At 39.5% G+C, this 19,325-nt stretch overlaps 1 protein-coding gene across 3 annotated transcripts in view; it reads right to left on the bottom strand.

The window, feature by feature from the left end:
• Window positions 1-1,702: 1,702 nt before the first annotated feature.
• The window catches only part of LOC117434572 (low-density lipoprotein receptor-related protein 4-like), a 78,839-nt gene continuing 61,216 nt past the window's right edge, over window positions 1,703-19,325 (bottom strand). The window contains exons 15-39 of one of the 3 annotated variants that reach the window (XM_059003271.1): window positions 15,657-15,833; window positions 15,281-15,406; window positions 14,711-14,919; window positions 13,707-13,788; window positions 13,067-13,172; window positions 12,673-12,874; window positions 12,275-12,464; window positions 12,003-12,134; window positions 11,285-11,425; window positions 11,043-11,129; window positions 10,693-10,864; window positions 10,419-10,581; window positions 10,043-10,268; window positions 8,972-9,275; window positions 8,327-8,545; window positions 8,011-8,145; window positions 7,502-7,610; window positions 7,148-7,292; window positions 6,683-6,796; window positions 6,378-6,504; window positions 6,133-6,203; window positions 5,817-5,901; window positions 5,197-5,338; window positions 4,726-4,792; window positions 3,788-3,893 (exon numbers count right to left, since the gene is read on the bottom strand). In XM_059003271.1, the coding sequence (XP_058859254.1) occupies window positions 4,751-4,792; window positions 5,197-5,338; window positions 5,817-5,901; window positions 6,133-6,203; window positions 6,378-6,504; window positions 6,683-6,796; window positions 7,148-7,292; window positions 7,502-7,610; window positions 8,011-8,145; window positions 8,327-8,545; window positions 8,972-9,275; window positions 10,043-10,268; window positions 10,419-10,581; window positions 10,693-10,864; window positions 11,043-11,129; window positions 11,285-11,425; window positions 12,003-12,134; window positions 12,275-12,464; window positions 12,673-12,874; window positions 13,067-13,172; window positions 13,707-13,788; window positions 14,711-14,919; window positions 15,281-15,406; window positions 15,657-15,833 (3,506 nt within the window). In that variant the 3' untranslated portion in view covers window positions 3,788-3,893; window positions 4,726-4,750. Of the gene's footprint in view, window positions 3,894-4,725; window positions 4,793-5,196; window positions 5,339-5,816; window positions 5,902-6,132; window positions 6,204-6,377; window positions 6,505-6,682; window positions 6,797-7,147; window positions 7,293-7,501; window positions 7,611-8,010; window positions 8,146-8,326; window positions 8,546-8,971; window positions 9,276-10,042; window positions 10,269-10,418; window positions 10,582-10,692; window positions 10,865-11,042; window positions 11,130-11,284; window positions 11,426-12,002; window positions 12,135-12,274; window positions 12,465-12,672; window positions 12,875-13,066; window positions 13,173-13,706; window positions 13,789-14,710; window positions 14,920-15,280; window positions 15,407-15,656; window positions 15,834-19,325 lie in introns of all 3 variants that reach the window. The other 2 variants (XM_034057146.3, XM_034057147.3) reach the window with 2 other exon arrangements.

The raw sequence follows: 19,325 nt of genomic DNA, 5'->3' as shown, positions 1-19,325 counted from the left end.
TTAATATCCTTTTTGGTGGGTGTTAACAAATAATTCTCGTGTTGAAACATTTGTCATTGAATTTACAAAGTTTCTTTTAGTATTTCTAGATAATTTACCAGGTGTACTAACTATTCCAAAAGACATCCTTATTGGCCATTTTTTCTTTTAGTAGGACAAATAGAGATCAAAGCATGGAACAACAGTAGAGATTGATATTGAGCACACATTAAAGAAATTGTTATGAACATGGAGACAATATGAATTGTTCCTTCAAATGCAGGTCTAGAAGATGTTTGCTTATATGACTCAAGGCCATATGTAGCTGACACCAGAGTGCATGAAAGATAAATATTGCTGCTAGGATTTGTTCATACTTGTTCTTTGTTTTTATACCAGTGCTAATCTTGTATGTCTTGCACATTCCATTAAAATAATTTAATTTAATTACATTCTTTTAAAACTGCATTATGAAAAGCAACGAATGCCTTGTGTGACTATGTATTTCAAATCTAAATTAAAAAAATAAATAAATCCATCAAAATATGTAGCTTCCTCTTTAAAACAAACAAACACAAAGAGCTGTCTAGCAAACTCTTCATTTTATTCAGGGGCTTCAGCTCAAGAAGACTCTTGAGTGAAGCCACTAGTGCAAGTACTTGAGTCTCACTTGCTTAAAACCAAAGCTTGTGGTTTCTTTATTTAACTAGTGATCACCATTGTGATAACCCAGGCTTGTTGTATAACTCCAGTGGGGTGAACACTATCTATGGCCAAAGGTATGCATCACCCTATAGAATTAACTAATTTTGCTTCATAGTGTTGAATGAAACCTACTCAATAACGTTACGTTAACATATTGAATTACATACCGCTTTGTGCTTTTCCATATACTTAATGAAAAACGGACAAATTAAAAAATGTGACATTTTGAAATCTAACATGAAATACTGTGTGAATTACATGATGTTAAATAAAATATCTAAAGTATGTTCATATAGTTTTTTTGTTTTTTATTTTCTATTAAAAACAAAAAATCTAGGTGATGCTAAACTTTTGTCCATAGCTGTAGATATTAAAGATAACTGTCAATGAAGTTCATTACCATATTTAATAAAGTAGAATATGTGGCTGGCTCTGGCACCTGCAAACCAATCAAAATAATAGGTAGATTCTGCTTTTATATGTCACAGAGAGAGAGAGAGAGAGAGAGAGAGAGAGAGGGTGCGAGGGTGCAGTGTATATATTATAAACCACAACCAGGAAGACTATCTGAATTTAAATTTAATGCAAATCTAAATCAGATCATACAGGTTACGCAGGGAAGAATATTAAAATTGGAATCAGCGACTTAATCCCTCAATGAGTGTATTATTTATACACAGATTTATACAGTCATGCATGATACCACCCTTTCTGAAATAATAAAAAAATACATTAAAAAGGACTCATCCTGCATGGAGAGGTGAAATGTTATTTATAAAAAAAAAAAAATACAAAATTATAAATAAATGATATATACATTTTTAGTTCACTTTACAACAGTTATAATTGACTAGAAGCCATAATTTGTAAATCAAAATAATACTTTGTATTAAAGAACTGGCACATCCCTAATATTTATAATGTTCTGAATAGACACAGTGGTTAAACAAACCCAGCAATCATTTTTCTTTTCCAGTGTGAGTAAAGTTAATAAATTCAAAACAACGGGGGGAAAAAATTGCAAAGTACAAAAAACAGATTTCTTTATACAATAAATCAGTGCTTACAGAGATATATTTTTCAACAAATACAGATGTCATATCTCAATTCTGTACTGCTCGCCTGGAAGTAATGCTTAATCTGAATTATAAAAAGTAGGGCACATTTTTAGCGCTATCACAGAATAGAATATTAACCAACATGCTGCCTGATAGTGGTAAGAAATGTTATTGTTATTCAGTTAATTAGCTACCAATAAAGGCGCACAAATTTAAAAAAAGATACCAGGCAGTTATTAACTATGTAGGATAACCCCAGTACATACCAAATACAAAATGAAATCCAAGTAGACAAATGTTTGAACAAGTCTCCACAAGCATTGTAATAATACAATACAAATATTTCCATTGTCAAATAAGATTCTTAAGTTGAACATATGTCAACCTTGGTGTGTAATGCTTCTGTTAAAGTGATATTTGACTTTTGAAGTTACTTGAATGGTGCTTTCTTTGTGTTATAAATCACAAGCAATCTTTTTAGACAATGCTACGCAGGCCTTTGTTTTGTTAATAGAGAGGTGGCACTTCAAACAACTTTTCAAAAGGCATTTTCATAAATGTCTACAAATTAAGCTGCAGTATGACACATTTCCAACAGTAATCTGCATATTCAGAAAACAAAAACACAGTTTTACATTTTGGGTTAATCATCATTTGGGATTGTTCTTTCTGGTTTTATTTTTTAAACACTTCATACACACTGCTCATTTGTACCACAGAGACAACATGTTATAAATAATTATACCCAGTTGCCCAAGAAAGTTGTTACTATGGTAATATCTAGGCCTTCAGGCGCAATATATTTTGTGATGCATACAATCTACACAAAAGGCTGGATACAGATAGTAACATTGTTGAACCATACAACACAAAGAACATCAGCAATATTCGTTTTGATGGTTTAGAACAGAATGCCACATAAAACATGGAACAGATGTTGGTGTTTTCCTCAAAAGGAAAAATAAAGTTGCTAAGCATTTGTCTTTAATGATAATTAAATTATGCATATGGAATATCTTGACAGTGAAAGCAGGCCTTTTTCTCTCAAACCACCCCCTTCACATGTGGGCTGATTTCTTCCCCAGAAATATTATTTATTTAAATTATTTGTTGATGTACTCTTTGGCTGATTCTGCAACATCTAACAGCCCTCTAACGGATGAGGCAGTATCTGTGCTATTCAGCTGACGCCCTTTGTGAAAACTACAGGGAAATGCAAACCAAAGGGAGTGGACCTTGACTGGATATAAAAAGTCAAGCTCTTTTGGCACAGACACACACACACACACACACACACACACACACACACACACACACACACACACACACATAAAATGCCTCTTTGGGCTGTTTTTTTTGTTTGTTTGTTGTTTTTTTTTGTTTTGTTTTAATTCCAAGTCTCTCGCTGGATTTTTGTTTAGGAGGCCTAGTATGTTTACAAACCACTCCAAATAAAATTAAATAAAAAAAAATATATATAAATAAAACAACAAATCTTCCAATATATTTTGAGTGGCGTATTAGAGTTATTAGTTTAGTGAATCCTCCCCACCCCCGCAAAAAAAAGTCCACAATTAAAATGACCCACAAAAGCAGTCCGATAATGTATTTTTGTTAAAAAATCTAATGGTTTCCAGATAGTTACTTATTTATTCATTCAGTCTTATTATTTTGTCTTCCCCACCCAGTTCTCTCAGTCTCTATCTGAGGCAGCAGTCGCAGGACTAAAGTAACTGAAGCCGGATGCAGTTTGTGGTGAAATATAAAAAGCAGGAGGAATCTGAGGCCTGCTGGCGGGAGGGTGAATCAGACCTCGCTCTCAGTGGAGGGCTTGCACTGGATCTCCCAGCCTGTATCTGGCAGAGAGCTGTGTCGCTCGGGCGTGGTCGCCGTGGTGGTGTGGACGCTGCTGCACTCAGATTGCTGCTCCTCCTGCAGCAGCTGCTCCATCTCTGCATCGTCCAGCGAGCCGCTGCTGCTGGCCTGCAGGGACACCGTGTCCGTCTTCATGCAGACGTGGTCCCGCAGGATCCCACCCCGCGAGGGCTTCATCTGCTTCAGGTCCTCCCAGTACAGCTCGTCGCTGGACAGCAGGCAGATTCCCTCCACGATCTTGATCTTCTCCTTGGTGTAACTGTTGTCAATGCCGGTCTGAGGGGGAAAACAGCAAAGCAGGGACTCAACACTGGGAAGTGGCATCAACTCAGCAATTCAAAATGTGCAGGAAAACAAAACCAGTTTGATATACAGTCAACCTCAGCATATGGACCATTACAAGTTGAAAAAAATTTGAACAGCACCTAATTATAAGACTATTTGTATGTGTATTGTATGGCTCCTCTTTGTCTCTCTTGATCTACGTGGCAAAAAAAAAACAAACATTCAGAGTAAAGTATATGACATATAAATATAGCCTTGGGAGGCCCACATACCTTTAACTGTATTTATTTAAGTTATTTAAAGAAGGTTTCTTCAAGGTTTTGTATGTGTAAAGTTTGGTTTTCATGAAACTGTTCCAGACTGTCAGAAAAGCAGCCAGAAACAGTAGAACAGTTTTGTGAATATCTCTCTGCATTTAATCAATCAAAACATTATTAAAGAACATATGAGTGAATAGGACTCCTAGTCGTTAACAGAACCCAAAACATTGAACTTTTGCAAATGAAAGGCAATGCAATTGTAAATCTGGTTAAAAAAAAAAAAAAAGTGTAGCAGGCTAGGCATTCCATCAGTGATACAGAACATTAGTCAGCAAAACAATACAGAGGAACAGGAGAGTGGGCGTTTAGTAATTTCATGCACAACCTTTTGGGATCTCCATGCTGAAAAAAGACATTTGCTAGAACAAAACAATAGAGGAGTAAGAATAACTGCATTACATTCCCCAGTGTTTATACTAAATTAAAAGACTGTTAGTTCTTTGTATTGGGGGGGGGGGGGGGGGGGGGGGGGGTGGTCTCATTCAATCATGCCACTGGAGTACCTGGGGTAGGAACGTGGAAGAGAGGTCAAAAGAGAAAAGGTGAAAGGGACCCGTTAGGGTCAGGGAGCTGTGGTGGAGAAAGGAAGTCATGAGCAATCACTGTGGATGATGCAACAGCAGCATGTCACTGTGAACCTGGGGTAATCACAAAGACAAAACAGACATACGGTCCGTCTACTCTGCTACGCCTGGGTCCAGGCTTGCTAGAATAATCAATGACTTGTTTCTGATATCAAATGCACAGGAAAACTATACAACTTAGACTGCAGACTACACAATTCAATTCCATATCCGTATGTTTAAAACACCTATAAATAATAATGTTTATATAACACTGTCATCAGTGTAAAACAGTGTAAATGGTTAGACTTGTGCTGTCGATACAATTAAAGAGATTTTAAGCAAGGGGGCTCAAGGGCTTACTTCTCAACCATTAAGAATAGGAGTGCATTAAAAATGTGTGTGCTTTACCTCTTTCTTACATCGTAGCTGGTTATAAATAGGTGGCTTCTGCACCGTTTCTATTTTCACCTCTTGCGTGGAGGTGCGGTATGATGGGTTACTGTAAGTCAGGTTGCTCACTCCTGGATCTGCAAACTTTGACTTTTTGTGCCTGAAAGAAGGAGACCATAACCATATAATTTAACAGGACTGCATACTGTAAAACTCTACAGCAAAGTTGTAATGATAACTGTGATAAATGAATCACTATCTTTAAAAGTATTACTTAGAAAGTTAGTAAAAAAAAGCAGTTCTGCTCTGGAAAAGCTTTTTGTGGGATGTAATAATAAAGTGTTGGATGTAATAACAAAGTCCATACACAAATACAGTAAAGTTCCCAATACAAGCCCAACAATAGTATTTACAATAACAGACAGATGGTAAAATAGACAGTATTGTATCTTAAACAGGCCCTCCTTAATCTTGTATAAAGTGTCCCAAGATGGGCACAGGCTATCAGCAGCCCAAACAGCTACAATATACATTATAGTGGCTTTGTAACTTGAACAAGAATTCCCCTTCTACTCTGGACAAGGTCTTTTTATATTCAAAATAAGTTATTGTTTGTAATAACTTAAAAAAAAAAATACCTGTATATGATAAAGGCAGCAATAAGAACGAGGAAGGCCAGCACGGTTAGGACTCCCCCAATGATGTAACTCATGTGCGAACTTTCTACAGAAACACATTATGATTGGTTATACATTGCTTGCCAAGGAGACATACAGTACATACATCTGTAAAAGCAAAATACCAAAATACATGTATGAAATTCATATTTCAGAGGACCACGTGTAAGATGTTTGATTCCCATTGCAGATGGTAGAGAAACCACATACAAATAAATAAAGACATTAACTTAAATATTGATAAATGTTAAAGAGCAGATTAGCCGTTCCAGCTTACCATCAGAGGGGACTGGACCATCACCCCGCTCAGTGTTACAGTTTGCAAGACCTGCACCATGTACAGAGCAACTAGAAGAAAAACAAACCAAAAATCAGAACACCACCACACACAAACAGTTAAACAGAGTTTAGTCTTGGTTGCAAGGATGTGGATCGGAAGGCAGCCAAGCACTGTCTGCATCGTTCACATACTGTATAAACACGCATCCAAAACAGCTCATGTTTTTAATTGTGAAAACATACTTTTTTCCAGGTGTATGGACAGGTGGTGTGGGTTTCTCTGTGGAGACACCAGGGTTCTTGTGATATTTATCAGGCTGAGTAGCACTTGTTGTAGAAGTGTCAGGAGCTGGCGGTACATAACCTGGAACTGAAAGAGAAATGCACAATGTATGAGAAGAAAAAAAAAAGGATAGTTTTGTGAATATATAGAAGCCGCACCATAGTATAATGTATAATAATTTAAAGCTAAACCTGTGCACCACACGTCTCTTTCCTGTAAATGACAGTGTTCACTTTTTGGAGCGCTGATTTATTGATATACTTACTTGTGGAACAAGGTTTTCCATCACTTTCGTCCGGACAGGCACAAACAAAATCTGTGGTTCTGGCAAAGCAAAGGTGAGTGCAACCTCCATTATTAACTCCGCAGAAGTTGGTACCTAAGGAAATAAAAGTACATATATATTTAGCAACAATTGTTGCTGCAAAGATGGCTACAAAGCTTACACTGAATACAGCTGTCTCTTAACAGAAAGAACTTTGAATAAACTAGGTTTTCTAAACGTTCTAACATTTTTGATATACAGGGAAACGTGTGGCTGCTTAAGACAGATGGCTGGTGACGCTTTCATTGAAAAAACAAGATCCTTTCTGGGTTTTACTGGCCAGCATGAGCAATAGAACAGCAATATAGAAAGACAGATTATTTACAGATATGGTAGAGTGGACAAAATGGACAGTTGGAAACCCGGCCCAGTTTGTTCCTCAGGGAGAAATGAGCCTTTCCTTACCAGTCTGCCGCTGTGGTGACACTACAATAATGTCCATGAGTCCCTCAACATTGGCAAGAATGGTCTCCTTGCTCCTTCCTGTGTACTTGTCTACTCGCTGAATAGACTTTGTCTGCCAGTCAGTCCAATAAATCCATCGGTCTTGCTGCGAGAGGTGGGAGAGAATGGTTAGTTTTGAAGACATTGTCTCCGGTTGAGTACAAAAATAAATAAAAAGAGAGAGAAAAGAAAAAGGAAAAAAAATAAGGGTCAGAGATGAAAGGAATAGGGGAGTGGTATGTGATTTGTGAAGCGGGCTTAAAATGGTGAAAAACTGAAGAAAAAAAATCAAACACATTTCTGTTGTTTGCCTACCTGTGTGAGGGCGAAGGGGTGGGAGACAGGGCTGACTAAGATCTGGCGCAGTTTTCCATTGAGATCAGAACTCTCTATCCGGTCTAAGTGTGCATCGACCCAGTAGATCCTGCAATAGAGGGTTATTATAAATCTCTCATACCGTACAACAAGACATGTTCTGTCTGCCAATTCAGATGGGCAGCAGACAGGACTGCAACATGAACTGAAGGAATCACAGGTGTTAGAATGGCTCCCGAATCCTTCAGTTTTCCCGTCAAATACCTTTTATATCAAATCTCAATTATACAATGTTTACAATGACAATGTTTTGTTTGAATTTGCTCGATGTAATACAAGGCGTTTTTTTTTTTTTGGAAATAAAATAAATAAATAAAATGATTAGTATTTTATTTTGATTTTTACTTGCGAGATTGCAACAGTAATCTGTACTTTCTGCACTGCCACCTGCAGCCACATAATGGGACTGCATCCAAAACTGTACTGATATTTTCTCCAGCAAATCATACCTTCGGGTGTCGTAGTCTAGAGTCAATCCATTGGGCCAGCCCAGGTCAGTATTGATGAGGACCTTGCGCTCAGAACCATCCAGGTGTGACCTCTCAATCTTAGCAATGTGACCCCAGTCAGTCCAGAATAGATACCTGAAAGGATGAAAATATATTCATCAACAGCCGTTGGAGCAAAAGTAATAAAGCTGCCTTCCTAATTGGGTTATGTGTGTAATTTACATGAGTAATTAGGGCAATTAGAATACCATATGAACACTATACTAACAATATCCTCAAACGATAGTTCAAACTGCAATACTGCAACTGTTCTTACCCCTTCCTTGGGAACACAGCGATGGCCCTGGGCTCGTCCAGACTGTTGTTAATGAGCACTTTGCGATTGGAGCCGTCCAGCCGGGCTACCTCGATGGTGTTCCTGCCTGTGTCTGTCCAGTATAGATTCCGAGCCACCCAGTCCACCGCCAGCCCGTCCGTCGTTTTCAGGCCGTGGCCAATCACAGTCTCCAAGGTACTTCCATTCAGGTTGGCGCGCCTGGGGTCAGACAAGCAGTTAACACACCGAGCCGTTTGCTGGTATGCAAGGTCACCGAATCAAGCCGTTATTATTCTTAGATCATAAAACAAGCCCGTGTCCCTGACTAAGGGTTTAAAATGAATGTCTCTGCCATTTGGTACTGAAGATTCTGTATTGTTTTTTTTTATTTTTATTTTTTTATATATTTTCTTGTATGGGTGCTTGTGTCTATCAAAGCTTGTGGCTCTTAAACTTGTGAATGACCTACTGGATTGATTTGAAAATTCATGTGTGGGGGGGGGGGGGGCGACAACACAACATCATTCACTCACTGACTATTAACACCCATTAGCGTTTCTAGTTAAATTGGAATTATTAAATGGTTATACAAGCTGATCATTTCAGTTCAGGGGTTTCCAAGGATAAAGCCAGTCCAGGTTGTACCTGATGACGTCGAGATACACGTCTGTGTAGTAGACCTTGCCGTCCACGCTGTCGTAGTCCAGTGAGATGACGTTGTTGAGCTCAGGCACCGGCACGTAGACGTCAGTGTGGTCGTTGGTGTCCAGGGAGATGCGGCGGATGCTGCCACGGCTAGAGAAGAGCAGGTATGTCTCGGGGGAGTCGTCACATGTCCGCCCATCGCTCTTCAGCTGGATCCCCGTGGGGCACGAGCAGGAGAGGCTGCTGGGATTGGGGAGGCACAGATGGCTGCAGCCTCCGTTTCTCACACCACACTTATTAAAGCCTACAGGCAAGGTAGAAGACATATCCAATGACTTGGCGTTCCAGCTGCGTTCCAAGTCTGCTGGCTCTGCCAACTGCTCTTATAAAATAACTGGAAGCAAACTGTTGCAGTAAAATAGTGCAAACACAGAAACAAGAGAAGGATTTCTTGGCTTGTATTTAAAAAGTGGGGCCGGCCAAATCTAGCATTGCGATCCAGGTTCCTCTTAATCTATATATATTTTTTTGTTACCACAAGGTTTGAAAAAATGGCCTATTGAATTATATAAGCGCTGGATAGGAATGGATGCTGAATCATTAGGGCCAGATCAGAAGACAAGCCTGGACGGGAATAGTCCTTTGATGCCAGTTTTGGCCGGCCCTCAGAAGGCTGGCACTTTGCCTGGCATACACCGAGAGCTCATTGTGACAAAGTGTTTCATTTTCTGCTCCATTGATCATTGAGCCAACAACAGCACCCCTTTGTTGTGGTATCAAACATAAACAGCAGCAAACAATTGCCTGCCAGGATCCGAAGCCAGGACCAGATTCCTGAAACAAACCTAAAACAATATTTTACTCACAGGGACACGAACTACAGTAGCAATCTGTAAATGTACACTACTAGTTATATAGGTAAAAAAATAAAAAACAAACAGTCTTTAAAACATTAATCTTTTTTGAACAGGGGAACACAAAATGCAGTTGGCCATCCCTGCCTGCTCGCACTAGAGGGCAGTGTTGCCACCCTTACAGCTGAAGCTCCCAGCAATTGGTTTTAGCACCCACCCAGGGGCTTGTCCCGGTCCACAGCCTGAATGTCCATGAGGCCAGGCAGGTTTCCACGCACAGTGATGCTGCTGCCGCCCGTGTTCTTGTCTGTTCTCTGGATGCTGCGGGTCTGCCAGTCTGTCCAGTAGATGTGTGGGCCAAGTAGGGTCAGTCCGTAGGGGTGCTGAACCGGGGAGACCAGAGTTCGACGGTTGGCACCGTTCAGGTCAGCTGCCTCGATACGCTATGAGAAGCAAATCAGGGAAATGCTGGCTTTAGAAAACTTAGCAAAGGAAGTTTAAAGCCATTTATTTGTCCTGTGAGACATTCAAAACTTCTAAAAACACAATTAAAGGGTGTAAGCTTATGAATTCAGTAAAAGCCTGACACATACCTCAGTATGAGCATCAGCCCACAGTAACTGGGACCCTGCCTTGTCTATGGCCAGTCCATTGGGCCAGCCCAGGTTGTTACTGATGAGTACCACGCGGCCTGTTCCGTCCATTCCAGAACGTTCCAGCTTTGCATGCTCTCCCCAGTCAGTCCAGAACATATATCTGAAGGATTAAGAGTAAAACCTGAGTAAACACACACTTAACAAGTCAAAAACGAGCAGGCGTTAAAGAAGAGGAAAGGGCCAGGGTGTGACAGACAGAGTCAACTCGTACCCCATTTCATGGTAGAGTGCAATGGCCCTCGGGCTGTCCAGATTTTGCCAAATAAGAACTTTTCTCATTGATCCATCCAAATTGGCGACTTCAATCCGGTTGGTCCCAGTGTCAGTCCAGTAAATCTTACGGCCCACAGCATCCACCGCCAGTCCATCCGTCGTCATTAAACCTGAGATAGGACCACAAGATACCTGTGATTCTGCAAACCACCTTGGAGATACTCAGAGATTTATAATAATACAATATCTGCATCTAGCTAGACTAACACACATGTACTGTAGCTACACATACATACATACATACATACATAACCTTTAATTAAAAAACTAAAAACAATTCTGCCTTACCAGTTGTGATAATATCTTCATACTCTGTTCCATTCAGGTTGGATCTGCTTATTTTTTTCAACGTACTGTCTGACCAGTACACCTTCCCTGTAGGGTAGCAAAGAAAGACTGTAAATACTCTCATTTCCCTTTTCTTTATATGTTAGTCAAAAAGTTCTAGTCATTTGATCAAGACCTGGTTCAATAAGGTGACTTGAACAAGTACATTCTTTACCAGACAGCTTCTGAGTTTGGTTTCTTACCTCCTTTAGGATCCACAGCAATGGCAATGGTATTTTTCAAAGATTCATTGATCGCAAGAACAACATCGGCAAAGTACGGAATGTCCAAAGAAACCATGCGGATGTCTGTCCTTCGTGCAAAAATCAGGAAGCTGTTCATGCCTAAAATTAACAAAGAATATATTAGTACAGTAAATGCAATCTGAAATGGGGGTGTCATGTTTAACTTCCTAAACGTTTTAAATTTAAGATTAAAACACGTTTAAATTTTGAAAAATGTAGGAATGTTAGCGACCACTCAGGTAGCCCATAGTGAGAAGTACTTCAATAAAGTTTTAAATAAATGACTGCAATATTAAATGTATAGGACTACATCCATTACGATCAATGCTAATGTGTACATAGAACAGACTATGAATAAACACTGAGGATTATATAAAAAAAAAAAAACTGACACGGTCTAGTTACTACTGCATAAACAGCATCCGTACTTCACAAGCACATTTCTTATAACTCTTGTAACAAATTCAAAATGTTCTGATAACGTTTAAAGCTTTGAATTCTAAAGTATTAACAACCCTAATCTGAACAGAGCATGCTTCATAAGGACAGATCTATGACTTTTTACAGCACAGCAGCAGCTGCAGCATTCACTGCATTGTCCTTGCTGCAGGTGCATCTCAGGGCACAGTTCACGGAACCAGCAAGACTTCAGGCAGTTCCTGTGGCCACCTCTTACCGTGAGCGCAGGTCTTTCCATCAGACTGGAGGTTGATTCCTGTTGGGCAGGCGCAGCTGGAGCCCTTGGGCAGGGGAGCCAGCAGACAGAGGTGACTGCATCCTCCATTATTCACTTTACACACTGTGGGCACTGCAACATACAACAATTAAAACATTTTTACTGTCCTCAGTCACAGGTTTCCCCTCCCCCCTGTTCCAAAAAGAATATAAACCCCAATATATTCAGGAAGCTGACACAATCTGTCCAATCGCAGATGTGTGTGTGCTTACCTGGTGACCTGTGCCGGTGAAACATGTGAATATCCATGAGGTTCTCCAGGTTCTCTCTCAGAGTGACTCGGCCCAGGCCACTGAGTTTATTAGCACTCTGGATGCTCTTGGACTGCCAGTCTGTCCAGTAGATTTTGTCCAGATACAAAGTCAGCCCAAAGGGGTGGGGCAGCTGGCTTCCAATCAACACCTGCAAGATACACAGTCAGCACGGAACATTCTAGAAGGGTTTTGGAAAGTAAAAGGAGCTACAATCTGCAACACTCGGCACCTAATACGCCTAGAACCCCGGAGAATAGAACCCCCTCAAAAGACCATTCCTTATAACATTACAACTAATTCATTGCATACATTCTTGTGGATTAGGCTGGCTTGTAGCCAGTACAGGATTCCTTTACCTGTCTGTCAGTGCCATCCAAGTTGGAGAACTCTATGGTTTTCATGCCAGCATCTGCCCAGTACAGCCTCTCGGTCTCATAGTCAATCGCCAGTCCATTGGGCCAGGTCAGGTTGGAGGAGATGATGACAATGCGGTTTGAGGCATCCATCCCTGCCCGCTCGATCTTGGGGTTGGCTCCCCAGTCTGTCCAGTACATGTACCTAAAGGAAACCAGCATGGATTAAAGCACATGGTTGGGACACTACCTAGGAGAAATCAGCATGATATATTTGACAGCAGTTTGTTTTGAAATGTTTCAATGTATGTAAATGTTGGCTGCAATGTTACCATGTTACTAACTTAGAGTGCTGTAATCAATACATACATTGCCCTCATGACCAAGAGGTACCTACCCTCCAATGGGATCCACTACTATGTCCCTGGGTCTGTCCAGGTTCTCCCAGATCAGCACAGTCCTCATGCTGCCATCTGCATTGGACACTTCAACCCTGTCTGTACCTGAGAAGACAAGCAACCAAGGTGAAGTTTCTTTCTTTCTCTTAAGTCAACTTTAAACACTTAAAGTCAACAAGCAACTTTCCTCAACAGGAGTAAATCAAATGTTGTAAAAATAATTAGCTATAGGTCCTGTCCACACTATGCCTTTAAAACTGTATTAGTAGCCTTTAAATGTGGATGCTGTAATACCAAACTAGATTTCTTGTGTATCCTCCAATATCCCAAAATACTTTCTGTTATGTTCTGGCGCGTGGACGTTACAAATACAGTATTCAGAACATGTGTCTGAAGGAGTTGAGAACGACTATCAATACTGCTGTACTGTATACAATTTCTGAGGCTTGTTGTAAAATGGTGGATCATGGAGCGACGTGATCAGATGCCGAAATCAAGGAGCTGAATTAATTCAAACGTTTTTGAGTACGGTTCTCGAGATCGGTTATGTAGTGTGGACAGGACCATATATGGCATTACTTACTTCAGGGCATTTTCATCTTTCACAGACATAATTGGAATGCAAATGTAATTTAGTACCTGCATCTGTCCAGTAGAGTTTGCTGGTCACCCAGTCAAAAGCAAGACCGGCTGGACTCTCCAGACTGGTATCCACAACGACCTTATAAATAAAAATTATAATGAAAAAAAGGTTTAAGAGCTATTTAATAAAAAAGCAATTAGAAGTGAAATAATTAATTAACTGAGACAAATCACTCTAAATCCCCTTTTATTTTATATCTGAGACCAGGTAATATGCATGAAGTGCTAATAAGAGCTACAGATCTGTAGCCATGCTTCACGAATGCCAGTAGATGGCACTATGTTATTTAAAAAGGAATGTGCAGGATATCAGATTATCTAGTCTAAATCATTTTACAGCTCAGTGTTAACCAAGTCTTAAAACATATATAAATAATCTGCCCCAAATTCTTTCATTGCTTATTTCTTTCTTCTCTTAAGAGGCTATATTTTTTCATCAAAGATAAAAATAACTATATCAATTTTGGTTTGACTAGTCATAATAAATATAGGGAGCCTGTGACCTTTCTTAAAATGTTTTTCATTATGACATTTAAAATTGCTGCAATCAGTTTCTGTAGACAAGCACGTTAGCTGAGCTGATGTCATTCATTAGAGGTTTTTATCGATTCCATTTGCAGAATGGTGATGTTTCTTTGTTTCTTATATGCATTTCATAATAAAATATTCAGAACAGCAAGTATTCCAGATGACAGCACAATGCCTCTATTGTCCAATACTCTATTCTGGATCATTTCATTGTACAAGAAGATAACCTTGGCATTTACTGTATATTTATAAACCTGTTATCTGTATTAGATTACATAGAGTAATACAAATATAAACGAGAAACAATAAAATGCTGTCAGACAAGAGACACCTGACCATGATTGGCAAAGCAAGTTATGCACCCATAACTTTCACTCAATTGCAAACTCCGAGGTAAGACTTTAAGAACGTCTAGGATGCCAACGTATGAGGGAAATCTTGATTTAAGCAGTACATGACAGGGAAAGTCTCACCTGCTGTCTGGAGCCGTCCCACTTGGCCCTGTTAATAGAGTCGGTGGTGACGTCGCTCCAGTAGATGTACTCATCCTTGGAATCCCAGTCCAGGGCCACAGCGCTGCGCACATCAGCCAGCGGGATGACATCGTCGGACTTGTCCTCTGTGTCGAAGCTGATCCGACGGATGTCCGTCCTTCGGGCAAAAAGCAGGAACTTGTCAAGACCTGATCAAAGGCCAAAGGTCTCTTGTCATTCTTCTATGTTTATAACAAACAAACAAAAAACACAAACACACAAACCCTGCAATTCAACTACACCCATTAAAAACAGCGTTGAAATATGAAAACCTCTAGACAGCAAGGGTAACTTGAAAAATAAAGAAAGATTCTACAGACATGAAAGTCTAACATTACAGTAGGATTTGCAAAGGTGCTTTTGAATGGTCTTTATTGTTTTATAGAAGTTAAAACATAGCAAATCTCTTTTTTTTTAAAGATTTATTTCACCATCAAGTTGTATGTACAATGAGAAAAAGTGTCAGCTGCCTTACAAATTCTAGCAATTGGCATGAACAGCTCCACTCACTTTGAGCACAGTTGAAATTGTCGATCTTCTGGAAGCCAGTGGGACAAGTACAGGTGAATGTTTTGTTGCTGGGCAGGCAGAGGTGGCTGCAACCACCATTGTTGTTCCCACAGCGGTTTCTCCCTCCTAAAAAAAATAAAAAATAAATAACACTCTGTCACAGATTTCATTACAGAGAACCCCTGCAATGGCTTTCTATGCATGTAATTCAAGGGTACCAAGTACCAAAACAGAAAGAAACAAGAAACTTAAAATGTCACATTTGAGAAACCTTAAATTACTTTGAATGTGAAATGTGTATTTTGTTTTTGGTGGAGTAAAAACATATCCCTAGCAGCAAAGCCTCATTCTTCTTCCAGCCCCTCCCCACACGTACCCGCTGGCTGCCGCTGTGGGTGCAGTGTGTGGATGTCCATGGGGAAGTGGAGTTTGTTGCGGATGATCTCCTGGTTCTTGCCTGTGAACTTGTTGGCACTGTTGATGCTCTTGGTGTGCCAGTCAGTCCAGTACAGACTGTCCTCAAAGACAGTGATGGCAAAGGGATGGGGCAACCCTAAAAATAAACCAAAATGAAAATTCATATTAAAGTCAGTCACCTAGTCTTCTGGCAAGAATCATCTCAAGACCACACTTTCAGTGACTTAGCAATTCAGGTTTATCACATGGATAGGGGAAGTCATGAGTCCATCTAATAGCTAAAGAGAAACTGAGTGCAAATGAGTTTTATTATTTCTATTTGGCATACGACTAAATCTCAATGGATGTACAATTGTCATCTAGATGCTCCTATTAAGAAGAATTCCAGTTCCTACAGTATATACATACAAATAAACCACATACATTAAAAACAACATGAATAGTTTTTAAAATAATGTTATTATATTATGCCTTTTTAACGGCACCCAAACGATTTGTCTACGTCAACTCATTTTGACAGCAGGTTTGCAAAAGTAGAGCTTTTTAACCAGCTGGTACTACAACAGGATTGCAATGCTCATTCCGGGTGGCGTTTTCACTCTCACGCAGCACCTCTTTACTTTTCTGCAAGCTGAAGCAGTGGAGTGCGAGCAGGCAGCCTGCGACAGCTGCAGAGAGTATTCCACTCCGATTCGGGGGCCCCTTGAAGCTCCCTGCTCTACAGGTGCAGGTGAGCACACTCCCTCTGCAAACAAGCACTGGGCGTTCTGCTCCACAGCGCTTCCGAGCACCCCTCCCCTCCCACATCAAACACGGGGCTGGCAGGCCTCCAGCTCCCGTCACGGATACATGCTGAAAACACACATCACATTTGTACGGCATGTTGTCTAATCAAACAGTGGGCTTGAGTGGGATCTCTGCATTAAGGTGGGCCTGCTGGAAACACATGTGAGACTACCTTATCCAAAGCAAGGCTTGAGTGAAGCAATTTGTAAAAGCAGCAAACTTAACACTACAATTTTTTTTATGGGCCTACTTTTGACACAATACCCACATCACGTTGCAGTCTGAATTGTGAGAAAGGCACAGGATCACATGTTCTAGGTAAAACCCCTCACTAACTGAAGTAGGAAAAAAAAATAAAAAATCAATCTCACTTTTCACATCATGTCCAAGGCCTAAGCAATCTCTGCTTGTTACAGTCATATTCACAAAACCCTAGTGTACTGTCTGTGTGCAGTAGCTTCTAGTAAAGCGCACCATCACAAGGTCAGCAGAGCCCAACCGCACCATGTAATTTGAGTCCATTTGTTATAAAGTGACTGTCAACCTTTTGACTTCCAACACAATTACATGTCTACAATAATAACGTATTAGTGAAAAAGTGATTGGATGTAGTGGATGTTTGCTTTTCATTCCAGTACCATGGTTCCTAATACATAGCTGTCGACATGATCACAATGACAGTGATATTCCAAGGAATGTAGGGTCCTTTACTGTCTTTAGAATAGTAATTATATATATATATATATATATATATATATATATATATATATATATATATATATATATAGAACTTAATAAAGTAACAATGATAAACCTGAACACTTGAAATAGTAAAGTTTCATATTCCACATTAGAACTACCAGTAGCTATCATTATGTATGCTTTGTAGAACCATTACAAAATTAGATTAAATATGATTAAGTGTAGTCAATACAAAAAAAAAAAATCAATTTAATCAGTGTGTATGCATGTGACCTCAAGGAATATAAACCCTTCAGGATTTCTAATAGCTGCTTCTAAAATTAGATTTTTGAAAATGGGAATCAATAAATAGCTGGGAGAATCACTTTTCATGTCAATTTAAGTATTAATAAAAAAAAGAAATAAAAAAGAAAATGCTGTATAAATTGATTTGAAAAAATGAAAAGACTTTTTTTTAAATGCTTGCTTGCCTGCTCTCTGAATCAGTATTTTTTTTTCAATGATCAGCTTCAGTATCTTCTGTGTTACATTCATCATGTTTAGTCTTAACTAAAAATCTCTCAAGCCTTTCACAGTCCAGTGTTATTACATTGTAGAAAAAAGGCTTTATAGTTGTATTCTTTAAGACAGAAACAGAATGTGTCCGGTAGCATTAAATATGTTGCAGTACCAGCAACATCAAAGTGACTCTTTCTAACATGCAATAATCACATGAGAGAGAGAGTTACAGTGGCAGAAATATTTCTCCTGATCTTTTAAAACCTGGTTTCAATTTGGTTGTGCTCTTCGACAAGTAACTGATAAAAACAGTGAGGTTAAGAGAAACGCATCTAAAATTAACCCCTAGGCATTTAACGGAATAACATTTTATTTTAGAATTCATGAATAATGAATAGTGTTGCTTTGCATATGTACTGTACATACATTGAACTTGACAGTTACAGTCATAAAATAGTAACACAATGCTTCAAAGTGATAAAATAGTAACACAATGCTTCAGTACCCCGAGTTAAACTACCAGCAGGCTGAATCGCTTGATATGTACACTGATATATCCCTAGTCTACTATATAGCAGTTTGCCCAGTAATGAATGTTCCTTGCTTTCAATATATTTCAGCTGCCATTTTGGCAACACTGACGATTCTTCAAACAGCTGCTGTGGCACAGTGCAGCCGTATTGACAGCTTCCCACTGATTTGTGTCTTTCCAATGCCTATCACTTGAGCCCCTTATAGGCCAATAACCTGGATAATAGGGTAGTTAAGCAACCTTCCCGATCTTGACTGATAGAATGCAGAGAAAAATGCCAATTAGTGTCACCTCTCAAGGTGTCACCAGTAGCGGGAAGCTGACAGCTGTCCAATAACAAAAGGGTTTCGGACAGAAGTTATTTCCAATAGTGACCAGATGTAGTACAGATCCCAGCTGGAACTGAACAAGTGACCTTGAGGAGAAACGCTATGTCTTTGAAGATAAAGCTAATAAATCCTTTATGAACCAGGTTTTATGAACGGACATCAACATTCTGTCTTAAAAGAAAAATCATTATAAATCCATCTTTTAATACCCCATCCCCGAATCTAATGGTATACAGCAACTCAAGGAGCCAAAAATCACAAGCTCAGCGGGTAACAAAACCCCCGACCCTGCAAAACTCACTCATACAATAACAGCACGCTTCTATAATCTATAAAGTGAAACTGTTTTGTTTCAGCAGTTAGCGTTCCCATTCCTAACAAATCAGTGCCCCTAGGACAAGGCGAGTGGCAGTTCAATTGCGTTAAACCGAAGAAACGAGTTAGATCGAAAACAGGCACCCACCTGTGAATGATTGCGGCATTGCGTCAGCCAAAACCCACATCACAGAATTACATAAATCATGAAACAAAACCTTATTTACATGGTGCTGTCAGCGAAGAGGGGCCACAGCAACAGGCAGAGACTTCAAAATAGGTCAACCATTCTCTCTAAACTCATTCATGTAAAATATTCAACAGGATGCATGGGTATTTTACAGTTTTGTCTATATAGATATCATAAAGAACTTGCTTTCCTTTGGATAGACATGCATCTAAATAAAACAAAAGGTTATTCTTCTACCGACTGTACCAGTATTGTTTGTTTTAAATCTATCAAGCA

This window comes from Acipenser ruthenus, chromosome 28 (assembly GCF_902713425.1).
Source record: "Acipenser ruthenus chromosome 28, fAciRut3.2 maternal haplotype, whole genome shotgun sequence".
In the NCBI taxonomy this organism is placed as follows: Eukaryota; Metazoa; Chordata; class Actinopteri; order Acipenseriformes; family Acipenseridae; genus Acipenser; species Acipenser ruthenus.
The sequence above is the reverse complement of the archived record's forward strand: the minus strand, read 5'-3'. Positions and strand labels throughout refer to the sequence as shown.